This window comes from Macrobrachium rosenbergii, chromosome 16 (genome assembly GCF_040412425.1).
Source record: "Macrobrachium rosenbergii isolate ZJJX-2024 chromosome 16, ASM4041242v1, whole genome shotgun sequence".
Lineage (NCBI taxonomy): Eukaryota > Metazoa > Arthropoda > Malacostraca > Decapoda > Palaemonidae > Macrobrachium > Macrobrachium rosenbergii.
The window spans coordinates 18,419,453-18,431,225 of record NC_089756.1 but is presented as its reverse complement, the minus strand read 5'-3'; the positions used below and the strand labels follow the sequence as shown (position 1 = coordinate 18,431,225).

Below are 11,773 nucleotides of genomic sequence, written 5' to 3'. Positions count from 1 at the left end.
AGGCTATTGCTATTTTATTTCTAATATTCTTCACATACTTGGCCTGAAGAAACACTTTTCTCTTTTTTCACCGAGTGCGTCCACTCTAATGTCAAACGTCATAAACAAGTCTGCCAATTTTCGCATACATATCACAAACAGGTTGACGACCGATAAGTAAACGGCCGGAAGTGGTGAACGAATCTTTGGCAAATGCAGGATAATCGCATGAACCGCTGGTTAGGACTACCATTAAGTCGCCGGCTTGTATTCAGCCTATTTGTGACGTGTGTGCTGCAAGTTGCCGACAAGTGTTTATGACGTTTTCCTGCTTATATCAATCTATTAGCGACGAATAGGCTTATATTAATCTATTAGCGACGAACAGGCTTGTATTAATCTATATACCGGCGACGACTAGGCTTATATTAATCTACTACCGACGCATAGACAATTTGTTAATCTACCAGCAACGCATACACTTATTAATTAGCGTAATCTATAGGCCTACCCAAAGTTCTAAGTTAAACCGCCAACTTTAAATTTCGTCGCATATTGTTTTATTAATTTCAAAACGGCACGAAGCACATGGAGGTAAGTCATGATTTTCCCGAATATATACCTTGTAGTAAATCTAAATGGTTGCGTATATGCTAAGGTGAGGAAGGAATGGCTGAATATTTCAGCCACTGAATCATCAAGCCATAGATATTGATACGAACGTCACAGCACGCACCATGACGTTTGCAACCAGTGTTTACGTAACTTTCAACATGACGCCTTTCTTGTAGCGTTCTTCACGAGCCTTGAATTCTGTTTGCGTTTGGTTTAATATGTTTTTCTTTGTTTTTTATTTTGTTTTTGTTTTGGGAGGTCTTTAAGATCCATGCGTTTACGATTACCTGTAAAAGACCTTTGTGAAAAATTGTCTTGAAACAGCTTCGTCTTCAATATCAAGTTTCAGAAATAAGATCTAGCGTAGCTGAATTTAGATCTAGTATGAAGTTCAGCGTGAAATCTTAAATACTATAAAATCTTAAATATTGTAAACTCCTTCAGCAAACACACAGATAAACTTACGTATCATTACCATGATGACCAAGGTTGCATGCCGTACTCATCAATGGTAACCAGACCAGTACAGTTAACCTTAAAGCAAACACATGGCTAACGTCCCTGGTTCCTACCAATTAAACAAGAACAATCAGGAGTAACTCGCAGCTGGTGCAAAATGAATACAACCAGCATACCGCAAAATGTATAGGCCATCATAAATCCAATCGAGCAAGCAGATAGATTCGGGTACCGCACCAAATGAACGTAACCAAAACCTAACCAAACGCACCCAGAACTGTGTAAACAACCATGGCACCGTACCAAATGAACGCACCAGAACTTAAGAAAACGCAACCAGAGCTCAGTGTAAGCAAAGAAGTATCAATAATATGACGATAGAGAAGGTAGAATTCTTCAAACTGGAGACGAACGAATAACGCTGCGTTGCTATCGTCGGGAAGAATCAATGCAAAGAACAGTCCCAAACGTCCCCCCAATTTCTTGTTTCCTGGCGTTCATTACTGCTGGTCATGCTACGGCGAAAGGAATGCTCTTGCGTGAGAGGGTGCTTCATGAGCCGCAACCATTAGCCTTACAAGGCACTTGACTCGTCGTCATACCTTTTGTGCAACCAGGCAATAATGAAACGGCCTTAGGCTTATGACTTCTACTTTAAAAGAGAGGGAAAAACATATCTTATTAATCAGTCTTCTGCGTAACCAGGTGAAGACTGAATAGTTGTAGGCTTAAATCTTTAAAATCAAAAACATTGTCTTTCACTTATCATGCCTTTTGCGTAACCAAGTAGCAATGAAACGGCCGTTGGACCAAAACCTTGGATTCTTAAAGCAGGCAAATATGTTGTAATATCAAGGAGAGCTAAAGTGCTTCTTTCGATATAAAAATTACGTCATTTTATTGACGGCTTTGCCGAATTTCTTTCTCAAGAACAACCTCCCTGAAGTCTGGCAATCACCCAGTTTTGTCTTTTTTTTCCTGGGATATTCTTACTAGGTCTAAATTTGTATTTACAGCCTTGTAAATTCTGCAACAAAATCTTATTTGGCGCTCCCTTAGAGATCGTGTATAACGACAAAGAACGCAGCAAAAATGAAAAATTCATTATAGAACACATTAAACCATCCCCTATAATGCAATGACTATGAAGACGCAAGCAACAAGCGGACTCCCCCTCCTCTCAGCCCCCGTCCCCTTCCCAGACCATCTTCCCCACACCCCCACCACCACCACCATCGAAGAATCATTGGTTGGAGTGAGGCTAGGGCGGCATGGGGATGTAGAGGAGGGGGGGGGGGAGGAGGGCTTCTCAACTACCACTGAACGATCGTACGGTAATTGCAGATCAATCATCGAATGAAGGTGAAAGCATGGTCGTTGAGGAGGCTACACAAACCATAGAACGTGCAGTAAATAACCGGGTTATTTACTCAACGTTACGTAAGAAAAAAAGAACAATGATGCTCTGCAAGAAATCATTGATGGTTTCTTTCGTTGGATTTTAGATATAAAGTAGGTTATATATATATATATATATATATATATATATATATATATATATATATATAATGATGAAAGGGCGATGGAGATGTCTTGAACATGGCCTTCGCATGTCCCCTGGCAGAATAGCAGTGTCAACTGGGCTCCTGTATTGGTACCAGAAGGGTAGGAAGGCCTAGACCTACTTGTATGAGAAGTGTAAGTAAGACGGTTAGACATGGTCGCAGATTTGTGGAAAATACAGCAGAGGAAAGATATAAATAGCGGAATTTTAGACGACCTTTGCGTCACACGACGTTGAAGGCGATGATGAACAATGACGATATATGAAGGCGATGATGAACAATGATGATATATGTATATATATATATGTGCATTTATGTAAATCTTTACTGATCTAGGTTGAAGCCAGTGAGTATAAAACTTACGCGACATTGGTCACATCATATACCTACACAGTAATACTTATATATTTTGGGATACGATAAAATATATCGTACCTTCTTGACAACCACCACCTATTCTAGGAATTAGGGACCTTTTTTTTTTCCAATTTTTTACTGTTATGCGTACGAAGTCCCATCTCGTTACTATCGATCCCGTAGGGTATAATTTTCTTCCACGTCCTCAATCTCGAGGATGTTTGCTGCTGTCGCGGACCTTGAGAACAAAAGATACTTGATAGATTGCCTTTCGCTTTTGAAGCGATGCCCTACCTGAATTTTTTTCCCGTTGGCAATTAATAATTGATCTTAAACGATTTTAACTGAGGCCCCTGAGTAAAAGTGATTTTCTCTCCTGTTCGCTGAAGACAATTACGCATTGTTCATTTCATGTTTCTTCTTCGTTCAGTTTTGATCAGGAAATATTCACCACGTCTTTAATAGAAGCTCTCCTTAACGAATGAATTAAGGCAGTCCTTAAGCAAACGAAAATACAGTAGCAGACCAGCTGTTTCCTCTTCAATCGGTTTTGAGTGGGAAATGCTCACCATCATTGTGTTAACAGCGCCATATAAATAATTGACTTTTTTTTACGAAAATTGTGCTGGAAAGGAAAGTACTGGGGGCTTTCAGCCATTAAGGGCTCCAGGCAGTGAAAAGAGGGAATTTGGGTAAATGGACGGCTGGCTGGAAGAAGGGTGGAAGGAATGGAAAAAAAAAAAAAAAAAACTTAAAAATGGTTGCAGCTAAGAGCCGAAGGGACGCTGCAAACAACCTTTAGTTATGCCTACAGTGCACCACATGATGCGTACTGACTGCACTATACCCCCATACGGAAACCTTATTAATAGTTGCTCTCTTTTCACAAATGAAACTAAAATATAGAGGTGAATGCTATTAACAAAATGACAAAGCTACATCGACCTCTTTCCACTGTTTACTAGGTAACTTTTTTTACTTGTACAAATGTCTTGGGGAAGGCTAGGCCTATAAGGTTATATGGCCTGGCAATCTAGGTCCATTACTTTGGTATGACGCTGTATCGACTTAGGCATAAAGAAAAGGAGGTCACTGGTTTTATGGTAATCAGCCCTTAGGCCTAGTGACGCATTCATTAAGCGTTCCTGGTTGGTATATTGCGAAATATAGGCCTGTGCTTCCATACATTGTCCTGCTGGTTATTGAAATGTATATTTGTATATTCGATGCAGTGACGATGTGACGAGTCTATGTGGGTATTTTGCTAACTGACTGAGAAAAAGTTTAAATATAAATAAAATTAATTTTCCGAGAGAGAGAGAGAGAGAGAGAGAGAGAGAGAGAGAGAGAGAGAGAGAGAGAGAGAGAGAGAGAGAGAGAGAGAGAGGTTTGAAGTTGGTTCGTGGATGTTAATAGCAACAAATTAACTATGACGATTAAAATGAAAATAATGAACACTGGAATATAAAACAGGAGAGCTGAAACAAAGTTTGAAAGTGTAAAATAAACAAAATAAGTAATAGGCGGCTTTCTGAAGGCGCTCTGTAAATATATTTGGGCAACTCATTGCTTCTTTAATGATGTATACATTGTTCGATAAAAAGAAATGATCTCGAGTCACGGCGCCTTCGGGCCGAAGCAACGGATGAGTTACCGCTTGATTGCTTAGCAACAGCAATCAAGATACTTTCAACGCTTAGGTAGGTCACGTTCTTCTTTGAAATAATAACTCCGATCTAATTGCAGACTAGCACGATGCCGCACACTGAAGCTACGAAGAATGTTTGCAGGAGATTACTTTATTGTCTAGGTGTTAGAATCGACATAAAGTATAGAATTTAGGCCAATGGCCAAGCGCTGCGACGTATGAGGTCATTAAGCGCTAAAATTAAATTTGACGGTAAAAAGGGTTGAAAGGTGTAAAGGGGGAAAGCCTCGCAGCTGCACTATGAATCAATTGTTAGAGAGGGTGGAAAGTAAGAAGAAACAGATTATGAACGGAGCTACATTAATAGGAATGAAAGGGGTTACAGCTAGGGGCCGAAGGGACGCTCCAAAGAACTTTGAGTAATGCCTACAGCGCACCACATGAGGTGCCCTGACGGCACTATCCCTCTTACGGAGTATTCTAGGCGTTAGATCATTCTTTACGATTTTCTTGACTACAACTGCAAATTAACTGTCAATTCCGGAAGTTGAAAGTTGTTGTTTCCAGTATAACTAGCGGAAGAGATATCCCAGTTTTAAAATAATGGTCTATTATTCCATGAATCCGTTAACCTGGTTAAGCCACTACAAATTTTTATCTGTTATAATGTTTGCCGTCGCTATGTACGAATGATATTAAAAGCACACGCACGCACACCCGCACCAACACACAAACACACACACAAAGGTGTTTTAAAACATCTACAATTTGAAAATATTGCGAGCCCTATTCCCATCAAAACATGCATGTCCAAAGTGTTGAACGATATTTGTGGCTCAATAATTGTGAGTACAAACAAGTCATGCATATATATATATATACATATACTGTATATATATACACATTATATATATACATATATATTATACTGTACATATACACAATTATATATATATATATATATATTTAATATATAATATATATATATATATGTATATATATATATATATATATATATATATATATATATATATATATATATATATATATATATATATATATATATATATATATATATATTACGTATAATGCCGTATACATAACTGAACGAGGAAACCACGAAAATGTCACCAAAATACTTTGACAACTACATGAACAATCGCAAAAAGAAACCGAACACACACACAAAACAGTTCCTCACAAAGCACTGACCTCCTCCACCTCCCGACCTCATCTCCAGTTCGCGGATGCTGGTATCGTCATCTCGAAGACTCAAATTGGGACGCGATATTTTTGACGCCGATACGCAATCGCTTCCATGGTCACGCAATGCACACACACACACACAAACTCAAAGACCACACGTACGAGAATAAGCGACAAGGAGTGAAATTGTCAGTACTTGAAACTTCCGCTTAACAGAGAGTATTCGAATGACACAGTTGAGCTTAAACAGCCGTCAGTGTGGAGAAAACAGTGCTTATCTGAACCGCCTTGTTCTAGTGTTGTTATCGACCGTTATCTTGTTCGATCTTAAAGCAGCCGCCTCAGATTTTTAAATCGAAAACATGTGTTCTCAGTTAAAAGCATAATTGAATCCATCATGTATCTAAGGTTCGCAAACCTACAAGTTCTTTATGTAAAGCGGCTTTGTTTACATATTGTTAAAGTGACGAAGTTGATAATTTTTTTTTTTTCATATTTCTAATGACGACTGATTTCATTGCGTCGAACAATAAGTAACTATGGTGTTTCTGACCGTAAAAACCGAATGAAAAAATAGGAAACTTGGTTACATATATCTATTATAATCATTGTGTTATCCTTCGCAGTCTTCATATAATTTCATATATTAATGAATATGGGTCATTACGTAATATTTGTCATATTGAGACGTTGCATGAAAAGTAGATTCATCATTCAATTACTGAATTCATATGCAAATTTCACTTTTTTATGTGACAATAAACCGTTTTATGGAGCATTAAATGGACCAGGAAACATGGAGAAAGATAGAAAGTTCCTCGGTCTAGCAGTGAGTGACATGACGACTCTTTTGCCCGAAGTATAATCGGAGTTTTTATTCATTTTAATCAGTCTTACAGATTCCGACTTTTGTACTGAATCCGCGTACCCGATGAGCGAATCGCGAGTAGGGTGGATAATAATGTAAGGATGTTATTAACCTTTCAGCTTTATATTCATTAGCATTAAAAAGTTACTAAATTTATTGCCACTTCTCAGATATACACAAATGCTTACTCTCTCTCTCTCTGTCCCTCTTAATATATATATATATATACATATATATATATATATATATATATATATATATATATATATATATATATATGTTCGCATTTACACAGTACATACATTTTCACGCACGAAAGCAAATCCCCATGACTGAAAAAGATTGCAACATCACTGCAACGGATAATGCTATTTTTGTATGCGGAACAAGAATCTTAATCTAAGAAACTGTTTTAGGTTAGCCTTCCAACGCTAATGAACGGAGTTGTTCGACTACTCCAACTTGATGAGAGGAAAAAATGAGTGCATTCTGAAGCTTTTATTTGAACTATCTCTCGTTACGGTTAGAAACATGCTGGCCCTCTAAGGTAGTCAAGAGCTGAGATAATAGTATAAGTTGCCAATTAAGATCAAAGCAGCGAAGGAAGTGCTTATCACACGTTTTAGTGACCTGTCTTAATTATCCCTTATCTTGTTATCTGGACTCTCGAGATGAGAGCAAAGATTGTATTTTACAAATGAGGTCGTTTATCTCGAAATTTTATTAATAAATGTATTCTGTTATGGTTGAGGACAAGCTTTGTTTTTAAAGAGATAAGAATGAGAATGATTTATGCAGAAAGGAATGCATAAACTAGGGTCATCATTGTTTATAAAAACAAGTAAAAAATGCGCTGAAGTTCTTCGGCGCAATCGAGTTTTCTGTACAGCCGTTACAGCGTATAATCAAGGCCACCGAAAATAGTCCTATCTTTCAGTGGTCTCGGTATAATGCTGTATGAGCCGCGGCTCATGAAACTTTAACACCGGCCCGGTGGTGGCCTATCCTATTCGTTGCCAGAAGCACGATTATGCCCAACTTTAACCTTAAATAAAATAAAAAATACTGAGGCCAGAGGGCTGCAATTTGGTATGTTTGATGATTGGATGGTGGATGATCAAGATACCAATTTGCAGCCTTCTAGCCTCGGTAGTTTTTAAGATCTGAGGGCGGACAGAAAAAGTGTGGAAAGAATAAAGTGCGGACGGACAGACAAAGCCAGCACAACAGATTTCTTTTACAGGAAACTAAAATAAAAATATTGATGTTTCCCTAGTTGAACATAAAAAAATAGATTAAACAATTCCCAAATCTTTTGGCTTGCAAAAGTATACATTACGTATACGCAATTATGGTATACGTTATGTAAACGCAATTGTTACAAACCTGATAGGTTAGATCTTCATCAGCTCAAAGGTAAAATATTTTTCGAAGCTTGTATATTTGCCATAAGAATGTTCGACCACTCTTTGCCACAAGTTGTCAGGCCCACAAAACTGAACTTGATTTTTCTTAACTATTTTGATGGGTCATCAAAAGAGCTATTATTATTATTATTATTATTATTATTATTATTATTATTATTATTATTATTATTATTATTATTGAAGATTTACTACCCACTCTTCCTGTTTAGCAAACCATACCTGAATTTTGTATATGGTCTCTAACGGAAAATAATTGCGTTATCATTACTATTATAAACTGTTTGGGTGTAGCCACTTATTAGGATAATTTCTTATCCTGGTTCACTTAATTTTGTGCACTGTATTTCTCTACATTATTTATCTCTGCATATGGCCCTGATCTGAAATAAAGGCTATTATTATTATTATTATTATTATTATTATTATTATTATTATTAGTATTATTATTATTATTATTATTATTATTCTGTTGAAAAGAATGGCAGCTTCAGTGGAAATGATTTCATACGAGGTCTTTTCAACAGTGAGAAGAATTGAAAAGTCCTCGTATAAAAAAGAATAGTAAGTAGACTTGAGAAGATATTGAATAAAACCAATTCCACTGATGCTGCCATTCTTTTAAACAGAACATGCTTGAGAAGGTCTACTCCCTTCATATCATTATTATTATTATCATAAAAAAATCTATCTCAATCATCCTATTCGACTGGGTGGTATTTATAGTGTGGGGTTCCTTAGGAGTCCATCACTTTTCTCACTATGTGCGCTGTTTCCAATAGCACGCTCTTCTGCATGAGTCCTGGAGCTAATTCGGAATCTAGTTTTTCCAGGGGTCTTGGGATCATGCCTAGTGTTCCTATGATTATGGGGACAATTTCCACTGGCATATCCTTCCTCTTCTTCTTCTTCTTCTTCTAGTACAAGTGATATTTTTATATACTTTGCTAACATCTGCAAACGTTCTTATCTGAACAGATAAGCAATCCCATTATGCCTTTCCTCCTCTGCGTTATGTCGTACATAACCTTTCCTTTGGTACTGATAAATATAAGTTACAATGAATAGTTTTTCATAGGAGGCCATTAAAAGGCCCCACCCAGGCCCTTTCCTTTTCCTCGTCCTCCTCCTCCTACTCCTCCTTCTTCTTCTTCATCTTCAGAAATTAAGATCTCCTCTTCTTTATCCTTCTTCTTCTTCTTTTTTTTTTCTTCTTCTTCAGAAATTAAGATCCTCCTCTTCTTCTTCTTCAGAAATTAAGAGCTAATGAGCGCCGAATGACACTGATACAATTCTGTCATTAACGCAGCTACTGACCACAATCAGCGTAGCTGACGTCGCCCTCCAGATGACGATGAATTTAAACGCTTTCTTGTTTAATATCTCTTCTTCATCGACGATGACCTCCAGGAACCCCAGTATTCGAGGGTCGGCCGCTGGACTTTCCCCAACCGCCACGCCTTCTTGGATAATGGCTAGGGTGGTGTTAAGTTCGTTTGTTTGTTTGTAGGCGAGTTTACTGTACGTTTGTGCAAGGGAAAGAGGAGGGTGGCAGGTTGATTAATGGAGTAATTCCCCTTCCTTTTCGTTCACCTACCAAGTAGGCCAATCAACTAACCCTAATCATTTTGCCGGTATTTTCTTTATTATCTTTCTTTTTTAACGTCTTCAGCTGACAACCCTTAGGGAAAGAGTCAACAGACTATTAACCCAAGCTGAGTCCAAAGGGAAACCAGCCAGCAGAGACAGACAAATTATGGGAAAAGGCAATAAATATGACGGAACAGAAAAATAAAACCGATACACTTGAAATTCAGTAGAAGTCAGCAGAAAGCAGGAATGAATTTGCTCCTTGGTGAAATATTTAGAGATCAGAAGATTCTACAACTGCACTAGGCTAACTATTCCACATTTTAGTTGTGGCCAAGATAGAACTCCTAGAAAACGTGAGTAGTATTAAACATGACATAAACACCGTTGGCAGCAGCAGCCCGCCTAGTGCTGTGAGCAAAAACAGCTATGCCCGGCAAAGAAGAGCGCACAGGATGTTTGTCGTTGTAGCACATCTTATTCAGCAAAAAATAACGGACTTACTATATGTCTGTAACTGATGACTTAACTATCATCGTCTTTGGCTTCTCCCTCTTCTTGGTCTTTATCTTCTCCGTTGCTTTAGGTCCGTTTCTTTGTCTTCATTGCTCTGTAATGTTCTTTTCCAAATTCTCGTTGAATCTAGTCTTTCCCATAACCTCCCCTTATCAACTGAACACTGAGACGGATCACAGTATATGATCTACACTCACAAAGCGATAACGTACACTTTATTTTATTGTATTATTTTCTTGTCTTCTTATCGCTAGAGCTTATCGTCTTGTGTTAAACCCGCCTTGCATAGATTTCTGGGTCTTCTGGAGTATTAACTGAAATTTACGACCATTCGTCAAGATAATGCCGCTAACAATAGCAGTCTCAGCTCTAGCTGAATTAGCGACATCAAAGACTAAGATGAACGTCAAAGCCACCTTGTCTCAGTGGCGATGAAAATAAAGAATAAAAGCGACGCACATTGAAGAATATTTGATGATATATTTGAAAGTCCATTCGGCCTTGTAATACTAAAGAGTTAATATAAAAATGTTTTCCACTGTCAGAAAAGATATCTGTCAGTAATATTCACTAATATTTACACGAATTGAAGGTAAGAGGTGTAACTAGCATTTGTTGCAAGAGGAAAACAGCAATGAAATAAGCGACAAAAACTGTTGCTGAAACAATCACCAGTAAATGAAGCAAATGTGCCTCGCTGTCGAACTTCTCAATAACAGAGGTATTTAATTCCTCATACTTTTGGGCTGTGGAACAGCCTCCCAGAGGATGTTGTGCAATTGGAACTTCAGAAGTTCAAGCGAAGGTGCTATGCATTACTACCTTAATACAGTTCAACTTGTATTTTGATATTTTACTTACATTTTTATTTATTTATCAATTTGTTGATTTATCTGTTTTTTCTAATAACTGATCTCCTCTTTCTGTGTTTCTCATTACTTTCTGGGACTTCTTTTGAATGAACGCCATATTCTTTGGTAACTTGAATTTCAAGTCAGTGGCCCCTGTGGGCTTGTTCCATATGAATAGGGATCATCATCTGAATAATAATAATAATAATAATAATAATAATAATAATAATAATAATAATAATAATAATAATAATAATAATAATAATAATAATAATAATAACGGTGATATTTCGGATAAAATCAAAGCTTTCAGTTCCAAGAAACACCACTTACCAGGATAGACCACGACAAAAGTCCTATCAGAAAGAATCCCATATACAGACACAAGTGAGAAAAATGATATATTGTTCACTTCATATCAAATTCAGATTCAGAACTTTATTCATATGAATACAATTAGTAACCATATACAAAAAAAATATAAGCACTGGTAAAAATGACCTCTCCCTTGGGTCTTACAACCTATAAAACCAGCTAATATACAAATAATCTAAAATTTCTTTCAGCTGTACAAAACTTAAGATACATTAACTCAAATTTTCTTTACATTCAATCATTTCTTTTATTGCTGACATTTTCCATTCCTCTCCTGAGATCATTGATATTTATAATTTCCTTTTAACTCCATTTTGCGC

At 37.2% G+C, this 11,773-nt stretch overlaps 1 protein-coding gene across 4 annotated transcripts in view; it reads right to left on the bottom strand.

Moving 5' to 3' along the window:
- The window catches only part of LOC136847153 (uncharacterized), a 176,018-nt gene that overhangs the window by 151,420 nt on the left and 12,825 nt on the right, over nucleotides 1–11,773 (bottom strand). The window contains exon 1 of one of the 4 annotated variants that reach the window (XM_067118552.1): nucleotides 10,216–10,531. The exons of 1 other annotated variant lie outside the window; for it this stretch is intronic. Coding sequence is in view for 2 of the 3 variants with exons in the window: in XM_067118550.1 (XP_066974651.1) it covers nucleotides 5,836–5,857 (22 nt within the window). In the remaining variant the exon portion in view is untranslated. Of the gene's footprint in view, nucleotides 1–5,835; nucleotides 6,050–10,215; nucleotides 10,532–11,773 lie in introns of those variants that run through there. 2 more of the 4 variants (XM_067118550.1, XM_067118555.1) reach the window with 2 other exon arrangements.